Genomic DNA, 27896 nt, shown 5'->3' on the forward strand with positions numbered 1-27896 from the left:
TTTATTAAAAACCCATTTATTTTGAAAATTTATAACAAAACTAGATACAGTAACATGAAATCGGTCTTCTGAACTTATTTTCTGTACAGAAATAACCTGAACAGCAACATTTCAAAGTTTAATACATTTGTAAAGTTACTACACTGAAAATTTATATTCAAATTCATTTTTGCTCTAAAAAATTCACACCACACTAAAAATAAAAAGTAACAAATTACCTAGTTTCTAATCTCAACATTTAGTTTTCTTTTAAAAAAGTCCCAGAGTTTATAAATATCCATTTTTCAATGGGTATCTAGAACTAATTCCATAATATACTGTTATAATACAAAGAGACTGTTGACCGAGTTTATACAAATATTTGAAAGCCATTTACTTTCCTCTTTATAAGGTTTTTTTGCATTTGTAATTAAAAACTGAACGACCTTTTTCAGAAAATCTGGTATACCTGTAGCAAGGCTCTTGGTATTTTTGGATTTCTATTCAACGGCTGGTGACATTTCTACCAGATCCATTTTTAAGACAAACATTACACAGACAGCAACAGATTAGAGCCCTGCACTAAAAGTTAGAACACCAGTGTCTGGAAGTTGCAGCTACAAAATATACCTTAATTATAGTTATGAAATAGATTTTTCATACTCAGGTTTCTGAAAAAGACAGCTTCTTAAAACACTTCTGCTCACCACTGCTGCATCAGTTCTGTTGCTATGGAAATGCCAAAACAATAAGTAGTCAATAATGGAGACTTGCGTTTTTTTAAAAAAGACATTTCTGACAGATTGCACAGGCTGTCTTATTGTACACCCCAATACACAGCGACAACTTAATAATCCCAACCACATTTAACAAAAACATTGTCTGCTGGACCAACTACACTATAAGGCACAGTAATGGCATAAACTCCAAACTGAACGCAGTGCGTTTGAGACGGTAATGTATAACTGTTATCCTTAGTAAGTGTTATTAACAAAATGAATACCTACCAGAAAAATCAATTGAGCAAGTCAGCCTGCTTATTAGTTTGAAGTCATTGCATTCTACAAGCTAAGGCTATGGAGCACTTGCACCCTTCAACAAATTTAATAGTTCAGGAATGCCAGCTACTTAAGCTCCTTTGTCACTCTTTGGAATACCAATCCATTCAGGGAATAGTGGAAAGAAGGGGGAGGAGAGTGAAGGGAAATACACAATGGTGGAAAACCCCTCACCTAAAAAAAAAAAGAGTCTCTCTTTGGGGAGGGATAGTAACTGATTCTTATGGGAGTTAAAGGGGAGAGATTTTAAACAAAACTCACCACTACCCAAGTTTTCATAGTACAACTTTGGTTTAACAGTGGCAACTCTGACCAATCTAAGGCAACATTCCAGACCCCCAGCAATCCAGATGCTGTATCCAACTTGTCAGAAATGTTATCAGTTATTATAAATGCACTTTTAAACAGAACAGCTCATGAAATATATTTTTCATAAATACACATCGCCATAGCTACAGATACTGCCTCAGAGGAATGTCACTTGATGTGAATATCAACCACAGTCACAGTCTATACATTTATTGGGCTCATTCATCATCTTCAGTATCCTCTTCCCCATCATCCTCTTGGGTCCTCTTCCGTTTCTGGCCATGGACAGTTTCTGTGCAAGAAGAATTTATTCGAGCATTAAGATATGGGGTTTCAGTTAAGTGACTGTTGCAGTGAGAAGCAAAAGATAAGTCAACTACGTCAATCTTCAGAGATGAGGAGAAGCAGGCCAGCAGCCATGAAGGAGGAAAGTAATTTTTATGGCTTATTCTGTTATAGATTATACTTAATAAAAATATCTGTAAAAAGTCAGTTTATGTAGTAAGTAGAAGGTTAAGTTTATTGTATTAAATGTGTGTCAGTGAACGTGTCAAAACTTCTTTTCAAAATGTTGCCGTTTGTTAGCATGCAGTTGGACATCGGAGGTGGATTGGTAGGTTCGGAAATAAAATGTTAAGGAAAGAGGAGGCAACAATAAAGCCAAGAGGAGGTCAGGATGGTGCGTGGCTGGTGAAGGTTGAGTGACTCAGACTGTTGAAAAGATTCATAAATAAAGGAAGAGCAAACTTTGGAGTTGCAGAAAGTGAGCACAAAAGAGGTTGGTGGGCTGAAGTGAGTGGGAAGGTGGCAATTAGGGCAGTTACGATCAAGTGGATAGAAAAAAAAACAAAAATTCAGGATTCTGAATGGACCAAGAATAAGCCATGTAAAACTTTTAGTATACATTAGAGATTTAGTATATAGATTTATATACATCCTTTCTGCATTATATACATTTGTAACTGATCTAGTCTAAACTAGCCAAATGTTTCTTGAAACTTACCTTTGCATTCCTCTTCACCATCTTCAGCTTCTTCATCCTCATCATCCTAAATAAAAAACAAGAAAAAAAAATTAGTTCTATATTTCAAGCTCAACTGCAACAATAGCAGCCTCACTCAATGCTTTCATACACTTGGATGCAAATATTTGTGGCTATCATCTATACAAAACCAACCCCAAAGTGAAATGACATGTGGACTTAATGTGTGCAGATCTGATGTCACTGGTTTTTCTAATAGGTTGAGGCAGAATTTGCACTGCAACTGGATCCCACTGATTATTTTTCACATATCTGTGACTAATTTTAAGAGAAGAAAAAAAGGAAATGAGATTGAGTAAAAGAAACAGATCCCTCAAATCAGGAAGAGTTCGTTTTAAGAAAGTGGTTTGATTATTACTTACATCCTCGTCTACGCTTTCTTCATCGTCATCATCGTCTTCTCCATCAAGTTCATCTTCATCCTCTTCATCTAAGACATCAAATTCCCCCTCTTCATCATCATCATCCTCCTCCTCCTCTTCAACTACAAAAATTATACTAGTTAGTTCAGTGCAGATAATGAAGTGCTACAGGCAATAATTTCAAACAACCACAATTAGACAAAATTAATAGTAGCTTTTACTTAGACGCCCGAAGGTTTCAAACTGGACAAATAGCACAAACAAAACCTTTTTTAAAAAAGGCAGAAATTACACTCTAAAAGCACGAACAGCAGTTTAATCCTGAGCCCTCTTCGCATTTTTGTTGCTAAACAAAAAATGAGCAAGGAGCACCAGGGACACAATCCTGTTAATATGCAGGTTTTTGCTGCTTGATTGGAGAAGGACCCTAAAAACATTTTATTTCCACTTCTGGGACCATGGAAGCAGACAAAGTTACACATCTAAAAGTTAAAGAAACAGAAAAACAAAAGATGGAAAGAACAAAGTAAATTTATTAAAAAGAAATACAATTAAATGGAGAGAACAGACAAAACCATGAGCACTGGCAAAATATTTATATATAAAATAATGCTTCATTTAAAAAAAAAAATTCATTCATGGGATGTGGGCATTGCTAGCTAGGACTGCATTGATTGCCCATCCCTAATTGCCCTTGAGAATGTGGTGGTGAGCTGCCTTCTTGAACTGCTGCAGTCCATGTGGGATAGGTACACCCACAGTGCTGTTAGGGAGTTCCAGGATTTTGACCCAGCAACAGTAAAGTAATGGCGATATAGTTCCAAGTCAGGATGGTGTGTGGCTTAGAGGGGAACTTGCAGGTGGTGGTGTCCCCATGCATCTGCTGCCCGTGTCCTTACAGGTGGTAGAGGTCGTGGGTTTGAAAGGTGCTGTTGGTGGAGCCTTGGTGCGTTGCATCTTATAGATGGTACATACTGCTGCCACTGCGCGTCGGTGGTAAGAGGGAGTGAATGTTGAAGGTGTTGGATGAGGTGCCAATCAAGCGAGCTGTTTTGTCCTGGATGGTGTCAAGCTTCTTGAGTGTTGTTGGAGCTGCACCCATCCAGGCAAGTGGAGAGTACTCCATCACATTCCAGACTTGTGCCTTGTAGATGGTTTGGGATAGAGCATGGCTACCCGACCAGAACCCGACGACGTGTCGGGGTCAAGTCGCTCTTCCAGGTCCAGCATTCGGGTTTGGGTCGGGTCGGACACTGACAGCCAGGACATCAAGGCGTGAAACGTGCATTTGACCTCTGTACTAGTCTGCAATGAACGATTTCATCCAAGGTAGACCACAGCCTCTTCAATAAAGTTGATTATATTTTGGTGGTCAGATCGGACGTGGGAAAAAGTCAAAGGACTCGGCTGGGTTCTGTCGGGCTCAGGTTAGGTTCCATTTGCAGACCCGAGCAGGCCTTTACTTTGGGGAGTCAGGTGGTGAGCTACTAACACAGGATTCCTAGCCTCTGACCTGCTCTTGTAGCCACAGCATTTATAAGGCTACTCCAGTTCAGTTTCTGGTCAATGGTAACCCACAGGATGTTGATAGTGGGGGATTCAGCGATCGTAATGCCATTGAATGTCATGGGGAGATGGTTAGATTCTCTCTAGTTGGAGACAGTCATTGCCTGGCACGAATGTTACTTGCCACTGATCAGCCCAAGCCTGGATATTGTCCAGGTCTTGCTGCATTACCACACGTACTAATTCAATATCTGAGTCGTCGCAAATGGTGCTGAACACTGTGCAATCAGCGAGCATCCCCACTGCTGACCTGGTGATCGAAGGAACGTCATTGATGAAGCAGCTGAAGATGGTTGGGCCAAGGACACTACCCTGAGGAATTCCTGCAGTGATGTCCTGGAGCTGAGATGATTGACCTCCAACAACCACAACTATCTTTCTTTGCACTAGATATGACTTCAACCAGCAGTTTTCTCCTTTATTCCCAGTGACTCCAGTTTTGCTACAGCTCTTGATGCCATACTCTCACCTCACCTCTGGAGTTCAGCTCTTTTGTCCACGTTTGAACCAAGGCTGTGATGAGGTCAGGAGTTGAGTGGCCCTGGCAGAACCTAAACTGAGCACCACTGAGCAGGTTATTGCCTAAGCAACTGTCGCTTTATAGCACTGTTGACGACACCTTCCATCACTTTACTGATGATTGAGAGTAGACTGATGGGGCAGTAATTGGCCGGGTTGGATTGCTCCTGCTTTTTGGGTACAGGACATACCTGGCCAATTTTCCACATTGACGGGTAGATGCCAGTGTTGTAGCTGTACTGGAACAACTTGGCTAGGGGCGCGGCAAGTCCTGGAGCACAGGTCTTCAGTACTATTGCCAGAATGTTGTTAGGGCCCATAGCCTTTCCAGTATGCAGTGCCTTCAGTGGTTTCTTGATATCACGTGGAATGAATCGAATTGGCTGAAGACTGGCATCTGTGATACTGGGGATTTCAGGAAGAGGTTAAGATGGATCAATAACTCGGCACTTCTGGCTGAAGATTGTTGCAAATGCTTCAGCCTTATCTTTTGCACTGATGTGCTGGGCCCCATCATTGAGGATGGGGATATTCGTGGAGCCAGCTCCTCCAGTTAGTTGATTAATTGTTCAGTAATTTTACAGTAATAAAACTATTTGATACATAAATAGTTTTACTGTGACATTTCTGTTTCCTACGTATCAATGCAAAAGCTGGAAATAAATTAAACTAGTAAAGCTAAGTCTTCCTGACGTGGTTGACAATCCATGGGCCAATATCTTAATTTCTCAAAGTTCATTCTACGAAGAAATATATAAATAATGTTGCATAATATTTGAAACTTCAGGGCTTATCTGTCACTTCATGCATAGCAAACAAATGTTCTGTACAAATTCTACACTGTACGCTTAATTGCTAACTTTTAAAGGATATTGATGTTCATACAAAAATCCGGAGACAAGCAAATTTGGTGGATTCCAAGCCAGTGCATTGCTATCACTTTGGAATACGTTAATACTATTCTAAAACTGGTGAACACTCAAATTTAGGCCCACTGACCCCTAAGAGAAAATATCCAACTTTTGAAAGTCATTCGTTAAGAAATTCTCTTTCTGGTTTCGAACAGGTAAATATTTCACAAAGCCTATCCATAATTTTTACATTGCGCTCTGAATATTTACGAATTGATTACATTTATTACTTTACACGGCCATGTCACTAATCCAAAAAAGTTCAGTAATCAAACGGGAAAGGTTCCTTCCTTTAGAACAGATATTATTACTGTGTCAATATCATCTAATCAGCAAATATTTTAATACTTCAGTTAAATCAGCTTTAAAGCTGAGGAAGGTTTGCAGGATAAAGGCCTGCTCAAGTCACAAAGAAAAACCCCGATCTGAACCCGACGGAACCACATCGGACCAGAGTCCCTCCATTCCCCCGTCGAGCCCGACCCAACCATCGCAATGTGCCCTTTACTTATCTTCCGACTCCCAATCTTCAGGAAGCTGCAGCAGGAGTGTGACGATGTCACAGAGACGCTCACCGTGCAGACTCAGAGTTTCCCTGCTTGACGTCGCAGAATTGAAGCTCAGGTAATTTTTTTTCCATGAAACACTTAGCTGCAATTCTTACTGTCTGTGTCCGACCCGACTTGAGCCCGAAGGCCTGACCCGAAACAGCAGCCCGACCCGAACCAGACACATCATCAGGTTCAGGTCGGGTAGCAGGCCTTTATTGCAAGACTCCTTTACACATAACTGGATAATTTGGGTTATTTGGTTACTATTTTAACCAGCTTGGCAGTATGAAATGATAAAAGCCCTTCAGGTTTTGCATATCAGCACAGATCCTGTGTAAACACATACCATCTTCATTTTCCTCATCATCATCATCTTCATCATCGTCGTCATCTAGACAGTCACCATCACCCTCCACATCTGAATCTGGCGCCTCCTGGTCATCCTGGTCGTATCCATCAAGGTACGTGAGCTGGGGGAGCAGCTTGAACATGCTATCTCGGTAGTCATTTAAGTTAGTCACTTCACAATTAAATAAATCAAGGCTCCTCAAATTCAGAAGTTTCTTCTGTTGAACAAGAAAATAAATTCCAAAGTTATGAAAATACATCACGCTTGCTTCACCCTCATTCCCATTATATTCCGTTGATCGTGCTGAATTACAAGATGGAAGAAAGGGATATATCAGATATTATTCAATTTGGTTTCACCTCTTCTAAATTCAGCATCACAGAACCTACTGAAACAATTGACATTTTGTAATAAATACTCCATGTACCTGAAATATCAGTTTATCTTCACACCTAGAAACTGGATGGGAACAAAATTCAGCTTCTCTTTCTCATATGATTTTTTACAAAAACCTATAGCAGCGCAAATTAAAATGCAGGATGCCTCTACGCTAAATTTAAATGAAGGAAGATTCTTTTGATCAAGGACTGACCAAGATAAAGGTTTTAATTCAGGAGATTTGAGGAGTTTACTTAAAATGAAGTTGAAAAAGTGTTCCCACAAGTGAATACAAATCAGTTCCACTGAGATACTTCAGCTAAAAGGAAAAAGATTTGCATTTGTATTGCACTTTTCATGACTTCAAAACTTCCCAAAGTATTACACGGCCAACAAAGTTCTTGAAGTGTAGCCACTGCTGTAATCATAATCCTAACTTCAAGGAAATCTTAAAACAAAACTTTACATGTAGTTTTGAGGTTCACCTCTCATTTTGGACACCTTGCTATATAGTTATGAAGAAACCTCAAGGCATCCAGAAACATTGCTGGAGGAGGAGCATTTTGGACCATTTGTATTATAACTGTGGAAGCCTTTCAACTGGAAAAGCTGGGAGCACCAGGCATTCTCTATTATTCAGTTTTGTGGCACATCATTAGTCGTGGACTGGATATAAGCTCCTGTTCAGATATCAAAAGGTGTCTGAAGCATGGTGTCTCTCCCTCTATTTAAATTTCAGGGTTTATAGCAACAAACCGAACGAATGATGGGGACCCTGTCAAAACCTTAAAACAATTTCCATTAAATCTGCATTAGCCTTCCCTGCTCCAGTGGAAATAATTTCTCCTCGTAGCAATAGTTTCTGATCCCCATTGCCCAGATTTATTTTTGTTGTATTGTCTCTATGGCATTAATGTCCTTTCTATAATGGGGCACCCAAAACTAAGGCCTAACTATTGCCTTTGTACCATACCTCATTGCTCCAGTACCCTTATGATCCTACTTATACTGTAGAACCCAGATTTGGCTTTTTAAAATTGCTTTAGCCAGCTGCATTCTCCAGGAAAGACATTTAATCCTACAGATGTCTTTGTTTATCCACACCCTCAACACCTGTAAATTGAGTATTTACACCCACTCCTTGTTTTTCTGAGCAACACCAATTAACTCTAATATAAAAGCAAGATACTGCGGATGCTGGAAATCTGAAATAATAACAAGAAATGCTGGAACCACTCAGCAGGTCTGGCAGCATCTGTGGAAAGAGAAGCAGAGTTAACGTTTCGGGTCAGTGACCCTTCTTCGGTATACCAATTAACTCTAGCCCTGTTTCCTGTACAACTTTTTAAGTCATTATTTTTCTTACACCACACGCTTGAATTGTTCTAACAAGACTCCTGTTATGATACATTACTGAACACCTGTGTAAGTCGTGAATTTGCATTACCTATCCAATTATCCATTTCTTCACAATTCAAATTTGTTAACTATGACTTCTCTTTAACAAGTCAATCTCAATATATTTTTAATACTTGCAATTTGATCTTGAATTATGGATCTATGGTTACTCCTAACTGAGATTAGACTAACTGGCCTATAATTACTTGGTTTATGCTTCTCCCCTTCATGAACACAGATGTTACATTGGCTAGCCTCCAGCCACCCTCCACCCCGATGCTCAGATGACATTGATAAAAGGCTCAAAATTTGTTCTCAATTGTTTTAGGTTACCTGGATCCTCTAATGCACTTCAATCTCACATGGTCTCACGCAGAGAGTCTGAAAACAAATTTTTTGTGCATCTTCTTTCGCATTTCTCTCGCCTCAGCACCAAATAAACTCAGATCATCTCATTAGCGCAAACAAGGAAGTGAAAAGTATCAGCACCGCAGGTTTTACCATTAAAAGATCCTCTTTTCTTTACCCAAGGATCCAAAATTAATTAGGAAATTTAATTATTCTGTGATCACTTAGTTCAAATCCAATTCCACAGCACAAAACTGCCCACTAAGATGTTGTAATCTCATGCCACAAAGATAGCTCCTGCAGGTAACAGTAGACCTCATACTATGGGAGTGTCTTGTGTTCAGGTTAAGGCATATTGTTGGCCACAGTGGAGGCATGCAATTAGCATAGGTTAAATGCAACCACTGGCTGTCAAACATAGATTGTTTCACTTGCAGGTGGTGGCACCCTTTACCTTATGAACAAAATTTGGCCAAAAAGTGTATTTGAGAAAAACTTCAAAAAAATATTCTAGTAATCCATCAGTTTAAACTTGTCATACAGTCATGATAAGTCTCCAATGAAGGAAGCTGCTTACTGAGAAATTTTTAAACAATCATGCAACTCAGTTTTGCCTACCAGGACTTGCTGCTTTGCTGTATCACTAAGCCTCAATGAATTGCGGACCAGTAATAGCCATAATTCTATCCAGCTGAAGTCTTGCCAGACTATATTATTCAGAGCTTTACCCACAACTATTACTAATTTCTTACCAAAGGCTCCAGAGTGTTGATGTCCTTGATTTTATTTCCACTGAGGTTTAAATGTGTAAGGCTTGGGGTCCTTTCTGCCAGAACTTCAAGGCCTCCAGATATCCTGTTATCACTTAGTTCAAGCTGAAAAATCAAGATTGCAATGTTTACAAATCACAATGGCAACCTATTTTGTTACAAATGTAAAAATCCAGTAAGCCACAATCGCCGGTGCTGTGCTGCTCATAGCCTACCACAGCAATATGTGGACAAAATTACTTTTATTTAAATACAGGCTGCGGTTAGGCAGTAAAAAGCTGCACAATGTAATTTTAAAATAATTCACATACTCTGCCTTTTCAATAGGCTCAGAATAATGCAGTAACTGCAAATAAAGTCAAATTACAACTATGAAAATATCAAGTCATAAAAACAATCAGAAACCAATGGCAGTACTAATTTTGTGTAGAATCTGGCTTGATTTCATAAGCACATTTGGTTAAATTAAAGACATGGAAGGTCACATATAAAGTGTTCAGGAATCATGTCTAAGTGGACGAATTAAGAATACATTAAGAAAGTGAAAGTGTTTAATCTGAGGACCAAATTCTTGAGGTTACAGAGAGACTTTTAATCACATGGCAACCCTTTTAACACAATGTAAGGATAAAGTAACAGCATGACAATAAAGAAATAATGTCTACAGTAATTGCAGTTAGGATAAGATGACCAAAGATAACAACCATAACTTGCAACTCACAATGAACTAACCATCACCAGGTGAACATCGTGAGCAGATGGCAGAGAAGTCAAGCTGACAGCAACCAAATGACGACCCGACCAAGATTGCACATTTGTGCTCATATCGGAGAAATAAAACTGAAAACTCCAGGCTAGGGGTCAACATCCTCTGGCTCTGAAGCCACATACGGCTCTTTAACATCTCATTTGCAGTCCTGTTTAATGGGGTTTATGTTACCAATCTGTAACAGTATGGTAACATTTAGTAATCAATGTTTCTGCTACTGGGCTGTTTTACAACTGTGTTTTGAAACAGAAAAATGAACGTTATTTTAGAGGACTCATTCTTTGTTATGTGTGTGCAATTCAATCCACCCCAGCAGCTAAAGACTCCCTACCAGTTCATGCATTGTTGCATTAATTAATCCAAGATCTGGTTTAACGGTAATCCAGATATATGTAAACTGGGTAGATTTTTGCCATACAATCAGTGCCTTGTTCTAAACTCAGATTTTTGGACATGCTTTCGGCTCCAGTTGTATTACTGTGTTCCCGTTATAAAAGTTTCACTTTGACACACTGATTACTTTACATGGGGAGTCGGATCAGCAATAAAATAGATTAAAGCGGTGTTAGAAATATTGATGGGCATCGATACTGCAACTGAACTGATCTTAGATTGAAGGATCAAGATGTAGAATCAGTTTGGTAGAGCTAAGAAACAGCAAGGGGCAGCAAACATTGGTAGGTGTTTTTTATCGGCCACCCACAGTAGCGGTAATGTAGGGCATGATATAAAATCAGGAAATTAGAGATACAAGTAACAAGGGTAACTCAATAATCATGGGGGAATTCAATCTACATATAGATTGGGTAAACCTAATTAGCACTAATGCTGTGGAGAACGAATTCCTGGAATGTATACAAGATGCTTTTCGAGAACATAGTGTCTCTTGACAATGCAGCCAAGCGCTGACGTCATCACTGCATTCCGAACTGTGCACATGCACAGCCTACATCAGTAGCCAGCTTGTTAGGACTAATTCGCATATGCTTGTGAATACATCATCGCGTGTTGTTACGTAATCAAGCGAAGGGACGAGCTACTAATTCACGCATGTGTCAACCTGCGGCGAGAGTTTTGGAAAGCGGATTTTCAGAGGTGATTTGCCTTGCAGCCATAGTTGTTCAGCATTTCATGCATTCCCACAGGAGATTGTCCTTTCAAGATTGCTTGAAGGTTAGCTGATCTGATATGGTTTGCTCAGTACACTGCACTGAAATCCATTTCCATTGTCTGGATCTGTGTGAAGCCAGCCAGTGTGCTCCAGTACACTGCATTGAAATCCATTTCCATTCGCTGCTGTTGTGCAAGTTGTTCTGCCTTCAACAGCTAGTATCTCCCAGCAATGCTTAGTTCATAAATGTTAGTTTTGTTGAGAATTAACTTGTGAGGCTACACTGTCCATCCCAGTGTCTATATCCATCCACTGCATTCCCCTCTCCCCTTCCACAAAAGCCAGTTCGAATCCAACTTGCCAAGCGTGACATAATTTGATATGTAAATTGCAGTGTTACTGAAGAGGGGACAGATTCAATCAAAATTTGTGGTTGGAATAAGCACCAGCAGGGGATAAGTGAGACGTTCTGTTTTCTATTGATATCTGTTGAGAGGCAGGACTGGGTGTGCAAACAATTCTAGTCTTTGGTGATCGCAACAGGGAGCGGGGAAGGGGCGACGGCAGCAGGGAACTGTCTGGTGGGTATGGAGGCGGCGATGCAATTGCAGCCATTGAGGAGGTTTAAGCTCTAATTGCTTTCTCTGTGAAAGTTTGAGCTGCGCCATCTTTATTACTGGCAGCTGTCGCAGAGTCATATACAGTGACGTTTCACTCGATGGGGCTGCATTTGCCAGTATTGCGCAACTTAGTGGTTGCATTGTCAGCAATCGCAGCCTTTCTGGAACGGTATGTTGAGGAACCAACTAGAGATTGGACTATTTTTAGATCTGATATTGTGCAGATGAGAACAGGCTAATTAATAATTTCATTGTAAAGGAGTCTCTAGGGAAGAGTGACCATAATATGGTAGAATTTTAAATTAAGTTTGAAAGTGATAGAGTCCCAACAAAAACTAGGGTCTTGTATCTAAACAAAGGAAACTACAAATGTATGAGGGGCAAGTTGGCTGTGTTAGATTGGGAAACTACATTAGAAGGTATGATAGCAGGCAGGCAATAGCTGGCATGTAAAGAATTAATATGTGGTTTACAACAAATTAACATTTCTTTGAGGCACAAAAATCCAATATGAAAGGTGATCCAAATATAGTTAACAAGACAAGTTAAAGATTGTACTAGATCAAAAGAGGCGGCTTATAAGGTTGCCAAAAAAGTAGTAAGCCTGAGAATTGGCAGCATTTTAGAATTCAGCAAAGGAGGACCAAGAAACTGATAGAGAAAATAGAATATGAAAGTGAACTAGTGAGAAACATAAAAATGGACAGTAAAAGCTTCTACAGGTATGTAAAAAGGAAAAGATTAGCAAAGGCAAATGTGGGGCTCATTAGGCAGAGTCACGGGAATTTATAATGGGGAATAAGGAAATGGCAGAAAAACTAAAATACTTTGTGTGCCTTCACAGAGGAAGATACAAAAAGCCTCCCAGAAATACTAAAGAACCAAGGGACTAGCGAGAATGAGGAACCGGCAGAAATTATTGGTAAAAAAAGTAGTACTGGAGAAATTAATGGGACAGAAAGTTTATAAATCTCCTGGACCTGATTATCTATATCTCAGACTGTTGAAAGAGGTGGCTGTTGAGATAGTAGATGCGTTGATCATCTTCCAAACTTCTACAGATTCTGGAACGGTTCCTCAGATTGAAAGGTAGGAAATGTAACCCCACTATTTAAGAAAGGAGGGAGAGAGAAAACGGGGAACTACAGACCTGCTAGCCTGACATCAGCAGTTGGGAAAATGCTGGAATCTATTATAAAGCACGTGATAACTGGAAACTTAAGTTTCAGAAGGCTTTTGATAAGGTCCATTAGAACACATAGTGATATACATTAATGATTTGGAGGAAAGTATAGGTGGACTGATTAGCAAGTTTGCAGACGACACTAAGATTGGTGGAGTAGCAGATAGTGAAGGGGACTGTCAGAGAATACAGCAGAATATAGATAGATTAGAGAGTTGGGCAGAGAAATGGCAGATGGAGTTCAATCAGGGCAAATGCGAGGTGATGCATTTTGGAAGATCCAATTCAAGAGTGAACTATACAGTAAATGGAAAAGTCCTGGGGAAAATTGATGTCCAGAGAGATTTGGGTGTTCAGGTCCACTGTTCCCTGAAGGTGGCAACGCAGGTAAATAGAGTGGTCAAGAAGGCATACGGCATGCTTTCCTTCATCGGACGGGGCATTGAGTACAAGAGTTGGCAGGTCATGTTACAGTTGTATAGGACTTTGGTTCGGCCACATTTGGAATACTGCGTACAGTTCTGGTCGCCACATTATCAAAAGGATGTGGATGCTTTGGAGAGGGTGCAGAGGAGGTTCACCAGGATGTTGCCTGGTATGGAGGGCGCTAGCTATGAAGAGAGGTTGAGTAGATTAGGATTATTTTCATTAGAAAGACGGAGGTTGAGGGGGGACCTGATTGAGGTGTACAAAATCATGAGAGGTATAGACAGGGTGGACAGCAAGAGGCTTTTTCCCAGAGTGGGGGTTTCAATTACTAGAGGACATGAGTTCAAAGTGAAAGGGGAAATGTTTAGGGGGGATATGCGTGGAAAGTTCTTTACGCAGAGGGTGGTGGGCACCTGGAACGCGTTGCCAGCGGAGGTGGTAGACGCGGGCACGATGGAGTCTTTTAAGATGTATCTAGACAGATACATGAATGGGCAGGAAGAAAAGAGATACAGAACCTTAGAAAATAGGCGACATGTTTAGAGAGAGGATCTGGATCGGCGCAGGCTTGGAGGGCCGAAGGGCCTGTTCCTGTGCTGTAATTATCTTTGTTCTTTGATTGGGGATAATACACTAGCATGGATTGAGAATTGGTTAATGGGCAGAAAACAGAGTAGGAATAAACAGGTCATTCTCAGGTTGGCAGGCTGTGACTAGCGGTGTACTACAAGGATCAGTGCTTGGGTTCCCGCTATTCACAATCTATATTAATGATTTGGATGTGGGAAATAAATATATCTCCAAGTTTGCTGATGACACAAAACTAGGTGGGAATGCAAGTCGTGAGGAGGATGCAAAGAGGCTTCAGGGGGATTTAGACAGGCTAAGTGAGTGGACAAGAACACGGCAGATGGAACATAATGCGGAAAATGTGAAGTCATCCACTTTTGGAGGAAAAGGAAGTACAGAGTATTTCTTAAATGGCGAGATCTTGGGAAATGTTGAAATCCACAGGGACCTGGGTGCCCTTGTTCATACTCACTGAAAGCTAACATGCAGGTTCAACAAGCAATTAGAAAGGCAAATGGTATGCTGCTCTTTATTGCCAGAGGATTTGAGTACAGGAGTGAAGAAGTCTTGTTGCAACTGTATAGAGCCGTGGTGAGACCACACCTGGAGTATTGTGATTACTTCTGGTCTCCTTATCCAAGGAAGGATATACTTGCCATAAATTGAGTGCAACGAAGGTTTCCCAGACGGATTCCTGGGATTGTGTGATTGTGCTATGAGGAGAGATTGAGGAGACTGGGTCCGTATTCTCTAGAGTTTAGAAGAATGGGCGGTGATCTCATTGAAGCATACAAAATTCTTACAGGGCTTGACACAGTTAATGCAGGAATGATGTTTCCTCTGGCTGGGCAGGACGAGAACCAGGGGGCAGAGTCTCAGAATAAGAGGTAGGCCATTTAGGAATGAGATGAGGAATTTCTTCACTCAGGGGGTGGCGAATCTGTGGAATTCTCTACCCCAGAGGGCTGTGGAGGTTCACTCAGAGTATGTTCCAGACAGAGATCGATAAATTTCCAGATATTCAAGATATCAAGGGACATGGGGATTGTGCAGGAAAATGGCGGAGGTACAAGATCAGCCATGATCCAGCTGAATAGCAGAGCAGGCTCGAGGGACTGAAGGGACTACTCCTGCTCTTATTTCCTATGTTCCTATGAACTCCTCACAACTGAGTAGTCCCGGTAGATGAGAGGATTGATTTGAATTTTAGTATGCATCCAACTCCCTAGTTCACTCACACAAACCATTCTATCACAACACTGAGATATCGATTTTTGTTGGGTCACTGGAGAAGCCACCATTTCTGAATATAATTCTCTACAAGCATATAGAGGTTGATAATTAAAATATTTAATTTTTGTACCAGTGACTTTTAAAAATGCATTAAAATGAATTCATTGTTTGAGTCGATACAAAAGAAATCGAATTCAGCCCGGCAATTGTCAGCATAGCTCAAAACCTTTGCCAAAAATATCCATCTAGCCAGTGAAAGAAAACACGCCGTTATGATTATCCGGGAAAAAAATTGACAAAGCCGAAGGCGAGCTTAAAATTTGGGTAACATCAAGATTCAACTTTGAAAACAAAGTAACTTAATCCTGGGATGTAGAAACAGGATTTTTGCTCGACCTATATACAAAATTGAACTTACATGAAATTCAGTAGTAACTGCGGTCACTGCTATAAGCGTTAGAGAGAAGTTAAAGCAAATGATTTTTTACAGCATCAAATGACTGCATAATGTTCCTTAGATTCTAAAACCATTTTTTTCCTCTTAAGCTAACAGCTTATGCTGTTACTTAATTCCTGATTTTTTTTCTGTCTTGTGGCTCCCACTAGTTTTTATTTTAGGCAATTTAAAATAAATGCCTTTCAGGTTTAAAATATAGTTTCCAACTCTTGGTCCAAACTGAAAATGTATTACATTAAAACTGCAAACATAACAGTATGAAGTTAAAATGAAATTAACTGTTATACTGTTTAAAAAAGCAAACCCAGTTAATGTTCAGATAATGTGATATACTTACAAATACATTTGTGCCCATGTGGTTAATTAGTTACTATACACAAGTATACTCGAAATGTTTAATCTCATGATGATGCCATCATATACGCTGTTAAACAAAATATAATTGATGTGGATTTTATCTTTGATGTTTGGCAATTAGGAGCTTTATTCAATGCCGTATTGCTTCCGTGTTAAATGATTAGGATTTGTATAACAGTCAATATATTTTGGACTAGGTTATAATAGGTGGTTCAAAGGGAAGATAAGATTGGCAATCTTCTAAGACTCAAAACATCAATGGTAAATTCCAGCTAAATTCTCTGACGGGTACACATTAGGAGAAGAAATAACAATTATCCAATATCTTTCAGGTAATGTCCCTCATACAATTCAAATTGGCCGTTGTCACTATCCGGCATTTTGGGACCCATGACCAGAATCTGAACTTCGAAAATAACAATACATTATTAAGCTCAGATCAACCTAACGGAGGCAGCAAAGTTGATGTTATTTAAAATAGTTTTCAAGCCAACTAATGGAAGCAAATTTTCTAATTTATGTAAAGTACAATTGGCTGAAAATAACTCTTGCTAAGAAATCAAGAATGGAAGCGTTAATTTTCAAATCTGCGTTAACTGATATGGTGTTTTAGGCAAGTGATAAATGGCTTGTTGAACACAACAGATTAACAGCTGGATGAGCTGTTTCAGCTAGAGATGCTGTCTCTTCAAATTTTAAAGCAATAAGATACTGCTTTTGATGAACCACCAAGCAGGACACAGAAATCCAACTGATTAATGCCTCTGCCACTGGACTCAATATCGCTCCGAATGCATCATTGATGCAGCATGTACTATTTACAAACAGCACAGCACCAACTCACCAAAAGCAGTAATGCCATGGGAGCACCATTATCAAGTCAGATACCATCCTAACTTGGATATATTGCCTTGTTCCTTCATTGTCACTGGGCCAAAATCCCAGAATTCTCCACTTGGTACAAATACTAGAAGGACTGTAGTGGTTCAAGAAGGCTGACTGTTAACGTCACCTTTTCAAGCCAACCAAGGATGGGCAAAGAATGCAGCTGTGTCAGCGCCACCCACATAGAGAACAAAAAAAATACACCAAGAGCAACTAATACAATGAAAAGACATTATAAAGGACCATGATATGCAGATCAATAATCTATAACACTAATGGAATACCAACTGAAGGATATAGAAGAATTGCTCAACACTTTTCTAAAATTCCAGAGCAGAACTGGAGATTTACCATTCACATCTAAGGTTGTCTACATTTAGCATGAACTCAAATAAGTGTCTAAATTTAGTTTCCTTTCAATCATCTTCCATTATCCAGTCCAATGTATATTAACAGTTACACAAGCAATCACCCGAGGATACAGTACACTTCTAAATTAAGCATTCAATGCCTAATAGAATGATATATAAAGTCAGGCACAGATGCATTAACAAATACTACTTTATTAACACATCTATGATTATCACACTTAAGCATTAAGAACTATAAAGACTTATGAAGATTTTAATTGGAAGTTTAATTTTTTTTTAGATGTTTCATAACTGTGCTATAGTATCAGTTATAAAACAACGCAGTTTAGGCTAAGAGTCACACTCAGAATTCAAAATCACTATAGTTATACCAAATGCAATATATTTTAAATATTGTCATTGGAAAGCTTCCCAACAGGAAGATTACATGAAATTCTTTGTAAGCAGGCACTGTAGATTAGCTGTGTTGCATTAGTAATTAGTAGCTTGACTTTCCTCAGATGGTCAACTCCACCCAAAAATTTTTTAGTTCAAATTCCTACCTTTCTTAGTTTATTTAGCTTTGGGAGGTTTGACACAGATGTCAGGATTATGTTGATCATACTGAGAAACTCTAAGCTCTCAAATGCTGCAGACAGTCCTTCAATTTTGCCATCGTTTGACCTGCAATTGTCGAGAACCAGTTCCTTAACCTGCAAGAGAAAAACCAATGGTATTTTCAAAATATGCCAGTTCAGATAAATGCAGAAATTTTACTGAAGCCTTTAATATAGTACAGCATGACACAAATTATTGCAATATAGTCTTTAGTGTACTGTATTAGATATCTAAAAAATGAGGGCCCAAAATTCCTGGGCGTAGGAAGAACTACAGTAGCATACGTTAGGTGAAACACCAGAAATTGGAACTGCCCCTTTCTGACCGACCTCAGGGCAGGTACCTCTCCCAGTGATATTTGTGAAAGAGGCGGGGCTTACAGGATGACATCAGCCATATTAAATCCTGCCATCTTTCAACCCATGTTACCCCCACCAGATTACATGAAGCAGGCATCCAGTGTGATGCAGGATTAGATGCTGGTGGAATTGGAGTCCAAGCAGCTCTTTAAATGCCTGCTTCCCTGCAGGAAATGAGAATTCCAGGCCTTTTGGCTCCGGCTTGGCTAGCTCAGGTACACCGAGGCGAAGCGACCTTAGCATCTACACTTATTCAAACATGCACATTTAGCAGCTGATGCTGCCAGCGTCCCTTTATGTGCTGAGTTAGCTGATCTCAGCTGGTACAATGTTTGGTGAACTGCAGCTGAATATTATCCAGTGTCTCCCTACTCCAGATCCCATTCCTGCATTGTCTGCTTAAGGGTTTGTGGACACAAGGTGAGGGCAAAATGTGATGATGCGACCTGTGGTTTAATATTCACTGTCTAGATTCCCTATTGCATCCACCCAGTCACTCTGGAACCATACCCTATAAGGATTAACACTTCTGAGGTTTGGGGAGTAAAGACAAGATTAGTTGAAAACAGTAAGAGATTTAGCCCAAAATCTGGATAGCCTTTTGTTCTGCAATATTGTTAAGTGCTTGCTTGTGGGGTAGTGCTGGGCTGATAGATGTGACTGTTGTCAACATTGCCCCCTGCTGGTAACTGTGACCTCACTGATTCAAAATGAGAGTAAAGTCAATGAACAGGTTTGGAATTTGAGCAACTATATTCTGATGGGTTATATGTAATTTGGTGGCAGAGGTTCTGAATTATAGACAGTTATAGCAATGAACATCATTGCTTACAACTGTTCCTTGGTTAATGCTATGGTGGTGAAGCAGAGGGAGTGGTCAATGAGAAGCCACTGAATCTCAGAGAAGTCGAGGTTGCGTGGCAGCATGTACACCTGGAGATTGCAGAGGTAAGTCCAGAGGGACCAGAAAATCTGCTGGGACACAGCAATGAAGCTTAGCAGGAGTGGTGGAAGCACAGGACATTCTGCAGGGTTATGGATATGCTGCAGTTTGTGAAGGCCACTAATGAGTGTTGGGCAAAGTTACAGCAATGAAGGGAAGTGGTCTTTGTAATAAGTTGGACATGGGGAAGAAGGCACAGCTTAGAATGGAGCAGCATCAAGGCTAGAGGCACAAAGGTGCTGGCAGGAACTGTGGAATAAATGTACTTTTTAAAATGGTGGAGGAAATTATAGTTCATTCTCTGTTTAATATAGAAAGTACACTAGAACAACATTAAAAAGTCTGATCCATTTCCGACGAGCCTATTGACAAGTACCACTGTTTCAAACAAATTAAATGAAATCCTGGTTCATTAGAACATAATAAAGCAAAATAGATTTGTGGTAAAATGGGAGATGGTTTCAGGGAGGTTGGACATCAGCCTACAATGACTGGTCACTAGGTACCCTGGAGGACAACTAAACCACACAGTGGATGTCTCTTTCCCCAAGCTGCTCACACGAAGACCTGGATTAAAGGAGGAAAGAACTTACACTTTCATAGCACTGTTCATGATCTCAGGACGACCCAAAATGTTACACAGCCAATGAAGTACAGTTGCAATAGGGAAACACAGCAGCCAATTTGCAGAGAAAGGAGCCATAAACAGCAGAGATAAATGGTCAAATAAAACGTTTTTGACAGTGCTGGTTGAGGGCTAAATGTTGGCCAAGATACCAGATTCCTCCTGTTTTTTGTTTATGTTCTTCTGAAAAGTCAGGCTGGGCCGCACTTTAACATCTCCTCCCATAAAATGGCACCTGCGACAGTGGTACTTCCCCAATACCACACTGAAGTCAGTCTGGATTATGTACTCAAGTCTTGCAATGGGTCTTGAACCCATAATATTTAAACTCAGATAAGAGTGTTACAGCGGAGCCAAATCTGACATTTAAACAACTCATAATGACTAGACATTGAACTTGGAATGTTTACAACATTCAAGGTAGCTAGCAGATCACAAGTTGTCCTGAATAAATTCTTCCAACTCTCAGAAGCCTCAGACTTAGCACAATGGCTACTGAAAGCTGGGTATAACAACACATGCACATTTATCCATAACTCAATACTTAGCATGACTGCACTGCTCATCGGCAAGTAGTTGCTGCTGCTGAAGTTCCATTACCTACTAGTGGAACTTAGGTTAGACAAGATATGATGTGCATCCATGTTGTGGTCAGGATGTGGTAATGGACACTCATTTTCTAACAATTGAGTTGTGCTGCTTACTAAACCATCCCAAAAGAATTCATGGTACCCATACCTCACCAAGGAAGGAAGGTACTTGCAAATGCATACTGTCTTTCACAGCCTCAGGATGTTCCAAACTGCTTCACACCCACTGAACTACTTTTGAAGTACAATCAATGTTAATTTGTAATCTACTTTTGGTGGGTTTGGTTGAAGGACATAGAGAACGCAACTTCTTTCAATAATGCCATAGGATCTTTTATATCTACCAGAGGGGAAAGAACAGGACCTCAGCTTAGGGCGGCACAGTGGCGCAGTGGTTAGCACCGCAGCCTCACAGCTCCAGGGACCCGGGTTCGATTCCGGGTACTGCCTGTGTGGAGTTTGCAAGTTCTCCCTGTGTCTGCGTGGGTTTTCTCCGGGTGCTCCGGTTTCCTCCCACAAGCCAAAAGACTTGCAGGTTGATAGGTAAATTGGCCATTATAAATTGTCACTAGTATAGGTAGGTGGTAGGGAAATATAGGGACAGGTGGGGATGTTTGGTAGGAATATGGGATTATTGTAGGATTAGTATAAATGGGTGGTTGATGTTCGGCACAGACTCGGTGGGCCGAAGGGCCTGTTTCAGTGCTGTATCTCTAATCTAATCTTAATGCCATATTTGCAAGATGACATCGTTATGCAACACACTCAACTTGTAGCGTAATGCATGATCCCATAACCACTGACTCAGAAGAACAGATCCTTTCAGCAAGTTCTCAAACATGTTTTTGTCAGTTGTTTAAATGATCAACTAGTGATTATCCTCCTTGGAGGTAGCTCCAAGGTGACACAGATCCACAGTAATATAAGGCACTGCTGATGATTGAACAGCTAGACTGGTTCATTAATGGAATGCAGAAAAGCACATCAATGGCATCTGATACTCCTGCCTGCCTGAGGCCTCAATCCCAGGTGCCAAAACCTTATGTTGAGCTCCTCCCCACAGTTCCAGACAACCCAGCTCTAATATGTAGATGGTCTGGACTAGGCAAGAATCACAGAATTGGTACTGTGCAGAAGGAGGCCATTTGGCCCATCATGTCTGCACGAGCTCTCCAAATGAGCAATTCACCTAGTGCCACTCCCCCACCTTCTCCCCAACCTGCACGTTCTTGCTTTCCATATAACAGAATTCCCTTTTGAGTGCTTCAATTGAACCTGCCTCCACCACACTCTCAAGGCAGTGCATTCCAGACCTTAACCACTCACTGCATGAAAGTTTTTCCTCATGTTGCTTTTGCTTCTTTTAACAATTACTTTAAATCTGTGCCCTCTCGTTCTCGATCCTTTCGTGAGTGGAACAGTTTCTCCCTATCTACTCTGTCCAGACCCCTCATGATTTTGAAAACCTCTATCAAATCTCCCCTCAGCCTTCTCTTCTCCAGGGAACAGTCCCAACTTTTCCAATCTATCCTCATTACTGAAGTTCCTAAACCCTGAAATCATTCTCGTGAATCTTTTCTGCACCCTCTCTAACACCTTCAGATCCTGGATGAAGAGTTCATAGAATGTTTTCGGGATAGCTTCTTAGAACAGCTTTTCTGGAGCCAACCAAAGAGAAGGCTATACTAGACCTGGTATTGTGCAATGAGATAGGATTAATTAATGACCTCATAGCGAAGGCGCCCCTAGGTAGCAGCGATCATAATATGACTGAACGTTACATTCAGTTTGAGGGAGAAATGAGTGGGTCTAAAACTTGTATTTTAAACTTAAATAAGGGTAATTATGAGGGCATGAAAGCAGAGCTAGCTAAAGTGAACTGGCAAATTAGGTTAATAGAGATGCAGTGGCAGACATTTAAGGGGATATTTCAGAATATACAGAATAGATACATTCCAATGAGAAAGAAAAATTCCAAGGGTGGATCCACCATACGTGGTTAACTGAAATTAACGATATCAAAGTTAAAGAAAAAAGCATATAATTATGCAAAGATGGGTGGCAGGTCAGAAAATTGGACAGAATATAAAAAACGGCAAAGAATGACAAAGATTAATAAGTAGAGAAAAATTAGAATACGAGTGAAAGCTAGCTAGAAATATAAAAACAGTAAGAGTGTCTATAAATATTTAAAGAACAGTTAATAAAGTGAGCATCAGTCCTAAAGAAAGTGAGTCTGGGGAATTAATAATGGAAAATAAAGAGACAGCTGATGAATCGAACAGGTATTTTGCATCAGCCTTCACTATAGAGGATACAAGTAACATCCCAGAAATTGCTGTAAATCAGGCAATGGAAGGGGGAGCTCAAGAAAATTAGTGACCAGGAAAGTGGTATTGAGAAAATTGTTGGAGCTGCGAGCTGACAAATCCCCAGGTCCTGATTAACTTCATCCTAGAGTCTTAAAAGAAGTGGCTAAGATAGTTGATGCGTTGGTTTTAATTTTCCAAAATTCCCTAGGTTCCGGGAAGGTACCATTAGATTGGAAAATAGCCAATGTAACTTCTTTATTCAAAAAGGGAGACAAAAAGCAGGAAACTACAAACCAGTTAGCTAAACATCTGTCATAGGGAAAATGTTAAAAGCTATCAAAGACGTTATAGCAGAGCACTTTAAAAAAATTCAAGGTAATCAGGCAGAGTCAACATGGTTTTGTGAAAGGGAAATCATGTTTAACCAATTTATTGGAGCTCTTTGGAGTAACGTGTGCTGTGGATAAAGGTGAACTGGTGGATGTATTGTACTTCCATTTCCAGAAGGCATTTGATAAGGTGTCACATCAAAAGTTATTGTGGAAAATAAAAGCTTGTGGTGGAGAGGGTAACACATTGGCATGGATAGAAGATTGACTAGCTAATAGGAAACAGACAGTAGGCATAAATGGGTCATTTTCTGGTTGGCAAGAGGTAACAAGTAGTGTGCCACAGGGTTCAGTGTTGGGGCCTCAATTTTTTTTTTTACAATTGATATAAATGGCTTGGATGAAGGGACTAAATGTATGGTTGCTAAATTTGCTGATGACACAAAGATAGGTAGGAAAGTAAGTTGTGAAGAGGACATCAGGAAGCTACAAAGGGATATAGATAGGTTAAGCGAGTGGGCAAAGATCTGGCAAATGGAGTATAACGTGGGAAAATGTGAAATTGTCCATTTTGGCAGGAAGAATAAAAAGGAAGCATATTATCTAAATGGTGAGAGATTGCTGAGCTGAGATGCAGAGGGATCTGGGTGTCCTAGTGCATGCATCTCAAAAGGTTAGTATGCAGGTACAGAAAGTAATTGGGAAAGCTAATAGAATGTTATCGTTTATCACATGGGGAATTGAATACAAAAGGAAGGAGGCTTTGCTTCAGCTATAAAGGGCATTGGTAAGACCACATCTGCAGTACTATGTACAGTATTCTTCTCCTTATTTAAGGAAGGATGTAAATGCGTTAAAAGCAGTTCAGAGAAGGTTTACTAGACTAATACCTGGACTGGGCGGGTTTGTCTTATGAGGAAAGGTTGGGCGGGCTAGGCTTGCATCCACTGGAGTTTAGAAGAGTAAGAGGTAACCGATTGAAACATATATGATCCTGAAGGGTCGCAACAGGATGGATGTGGAAAGGATGTTTCCTCTTGTGGGAGAATCTAGAACTAGGGGTCATCGTTTAAAAATAAGGGGTTGCCCATTCAAGGCAGAGATGAGAATTTTTTTCTCTTAGAGGGTTCAGCGTCATTGGAACTCTTTTCCTCAAAAGGTGACGGAAGCAGAGTCTTGCTAAGGCTGAGGTAGATAGATTCTTGATTAGCAAAGGGGTGAAAGGTAATTGGGGGTTGGTGGGAATCTGGAGTTGAGGTTACAATCAGATGAGCCATGATCTTATTGAATGGTGGAGCAGATCCTACTCCTAATTCATATGTTCATATCCTTGCTAAAATGCAGCGCCCATAACTGGATGCAATACTCCAGCTGAGGCCAAACTAGTGTCTTACACAAGTTCAACATAATCTCCTTGCTCTTGTACTCTATGCCCCTATTAATAAAGCCCAGGATACTGTATGCTTTATTAACTATGCTCTCAGCCTGTCCTGCCACCTTCAATGACTTATGCACATATACACCCAGGTCCCTCTTTTCCTGCACCCTGTTTAATTTGTACCCTTTATTTTATATTGTCTCTCCATGTTGTTCCTACCAAAATACATCACTTTACATTTCTCCGCATTGAACTTCAAAAGTACCAGAAAGAATCTAGGTGTTTTGTGCTACTAAACTCCAGCGGCACCTCTGCATATACTAGCGGATACCCTAACCCTGGCTCTTGCCAACCTGTGGCTAAGTTCTCTGGGATAGGCAAGTGTGACGAGTCCCTATGGGAAAAATGCAAGTACTCCACATCAAGCAAACTGAGACTGTATTCATGGATTTCTTAGTAGCTTGGTTTGAAGATTCAAACATTGTGGTGGGTTTCAACATTGTCACATACCTGGCTAACCACCCAATCAAATCCTGCACGAGGAGTTCAGTGGTCAACATTGACCTGCAATTCTATTGTTTTACTAGGTTTGGAATGCAGGTCCCAAGATTAAGCTACTTTTTTTTTTATCAATTTCTAATCCTTCTGTAGTTTTCCTCTAAAGTCATGTCATAGTTCTTGAAATAATTACATTTCCTTTCTCAATTACTAATAATTAAGTCAATGCATACTTTACAATGTGTAAATGTATCTCACCAAGATAAATATTTCACTGTCCATACCAGATTTGCTGGTTTATATGATCTGAATAAATGTCAGCCTTTGTTTCATTCTATTCCCCAAGAAACGTCAATCCTAAACAGGATTAATGTGCCTTTCCAATTAAGTCTGAATATTATTGTACTAGAAATGTCACTCCAAATGCACAGTCCAGTTCCTCCACATAAACCAAGGACATTTCAGAAAGTGTAATAACAAGTCTGTAGAGTTGCTAACTGGGGACTTAATGGCAAATAGAAACCTAAACTTTTTATTTCACAGGTAGAATTAAGATAAAGGACTCGATGCAATTGATCGCACGAAAGAATATATTCAATCAAAATCCAGAAGTCATGTCCATAAGTTCATTTAGTTTCTGTAAAAATAAAAAAAATGGATCCAAATAAACTGATTGAGTAAAGAAGCCATCCGAGGGGAAAAACCGCATTATTTAGCAGCGTTTACAAACCATGACCTGAAGTAAACTTAGGTTAAAAAGTCTAATGGGAGACACATAAAGAGGTGAATCAATACTCAGCATATCTGCCTGCCCGGGCCCAGCCTTTTAGCCAATATTCAGCAGCAGAAACTCCCCGTGGGCACTGGGTGGGGGATGATACTGCGCCGTTTGAAGAGATCGGGCCCAATCCGAGCGCAAACAGCCGCTCCCCCACCCACCCCCGCTCTCACACACCAGCTTCAAACACGTGGATGGGAAGAGGCCGAGCCGCCCGCCAGGGGATCTTCAGCCTCCCCGGGCCGGGATTAGCGGGAGCCCCGGGGCCGAAATTCAAGGTGGGCGGGAGGGAGATAACGGCGCGGCGGGAAAAAACGAGGCAACCGCCGCCAATTTAACACCGGCCCGACCTGGGCCCGTCCTCGCTCCTCACCGATCGTCTTTAGGCGGCTCCTCCGACTGCCATTTGCTGAAGTGGCTCCGGGTTTACACGGGCTCCGGTTGGTGGGGGTGGGCGGGAATATGAAGCGGAACCGGGCACAGGCCGCAAGTGGGAAACGCGACGTTCCCGCCCTCCTGCCCAGGGCCGCCAACCTGGCACCGAGGCCCCGCCAGCCACCCGGCGGGAAATTTAAAAACTGCCCAGAGGTTTCTTCCTCACTCTCTCCCGCTCGCCTGCCCGGCCATGCGGTCCGGCCAAAGCCGCTTCTCCCTCTCCCGCCATCCACCCTTCACACCCGCTCAAAGCCCAACGCGGCCCCCTAACCCCGGCTTACATCTGCCGGAGTCCTGTTCCTCAGCTCCAGGTTGATCCTCTTCTTCATGTCCATGACTCTGGAGAATGACCGCGGAAACCGCTTTCAATCAGAAGCAACGGACGGAAAGCCTGGCTCAGCTCAGCAGCTCTAACCGCGCCAAACTCTCGATGCCTCTGGGAGCAGCCGAAGGGGAAGGGGGTCGCCGAAACCAGCGCCGCTTCAGGGCGGCCACTGGCACTGCAGCTTCAGCGAGGGCCGCCGAAACCAGCGCCGCTTCAGGGCGGCCACTGGCACTGCAGCTTCAGCGAGGGCCGCCGAAACCAGCGCCGCTTCAGGGCGCCCAGTGGCACTGCAGCTTCAGCGAGGGCCGCCGAAACCAGCGCCACTTCAGGGCGCCCAGTGGCACTGCAGCTTCAGCGAGGGCCGCCGAAACCAGCGCCGCTTCAGGGCGCCCAGTGGCACTGCAGCTTCAGCGAGGGCCGCCGAAACCAGCGCCGCTTCAGGGCGCCCAGTGGCACTGCAGCTTCAGCGAGGGCCGCCGAAACTAGCGCCGCTTCAGGGCGCCGAGTAGCACTGCAGCTTCAGCGAGGGCCGCCGAAACCAGCGCCATCTCAGGGCGCCAAGCGTTATTACAGTACAAAGGACATTGAAACTGCGCCGCTTGGGGTCCAGCGCGTCTTTATAGCGCAACAATTGATGTCGCTGCTCTTGGCGTTGAATTACATGAAAACAGTTAAATTATTATGAGAATAACTGTCCAGATCGTAAAAAATATATAAAAGCAAAGTACTGCAGATGCTGGAAAACTGAAGTAAAAACAAAAACAGACCTGAAACGTTACCTCTGCTTCTCTCTCCACAGATGCTGCCAGACCTGCTGAGTATTTCCAGCATTTTTTGTATAAAATATATGACCTGGGACAGAAACGGAGATTTCATCCACCACTATCCCCGTGGATTCTGCCAACTGATAAATCACTGATCCTCTCCACATTACCCTCCAGAATGTTCACTCATAAACAAGAACCTTAGCATTCATGACCTCAATGTAAATGATGGCGTTGATATCCTGGCTTTGACTGAAATTTGGTTCATGGGTAGTGTTATGAAGACTTTGTAGTATGGTTAATGTTTTAAAAGCTGAGATCTTTCTTTCTTTTGGGCCTCCTTATCTCGAGAGACAATGGATACGCGCCTGGAGGTGGTCAGTGGTTTGTGAAGCAGCGCCTGGAGTGGCTATAAAGGCCAATTCTAGAGTGACAGGC

At 41.4% G+C, this 27896-nt stretch overlaps 1 protein-coding gene across 2 annotated transcripts; it reads right to left on the reverse strand.

Annotated features, from left to right (window-relative positions):
• On the reverse strand, positions 1-26831 carry LOC137351695 (acidic leucine-rich nuclear phosphoprotein 32 family member A-like). Of its 2 annotated transcripts, none has more exons than XM_068016415.1 (7): positions 26651-26831; positions 18068-18217; positions 9523-9645; positions 6644-6863; positions 2751-2872; positions 2350-2395; positions 1-1638 (listed from the first exon to the last, which is right to left on the reverse strand). In XM_068016415.1, exons 1-7 carry the CDS (start codon positions 26702-26704, stop codon positions 1565-1567), a joined length of 789 nt encoding a protein of 262 aa, XP_067872516.1. In that variant the 5' UTR covers positions 26705-26831; the 3' UTR covers positions 1-1564. The 2 variants fall into 2 exon arrangements, with proteins under 2 accessions (XP_067872516.1, XP_067872517.1); XM_068016416.1 differs by lacking the exon at positions 26651-26831 and adding an exon at positions 26308-26326.
• Between the last annotated feature and the right edge of the window lie 1065 nt (positions 26832-27896).

Source organism: Heterodontus francisci, chromosome 36, assembly GCF_036365525.1.
Source record: "Heterodontus francisci isolate sHetFra1 chromosome 36, sHetFra1.hap1, whole genome shotgun sequence".
NCBI classification, from domain to species: Eukaryota; Metazoa; Chordata; class Chondrichthyes; order Heterodontiformes; family Heterodontidae; genus Heterodontus; species Heterodontus francisci.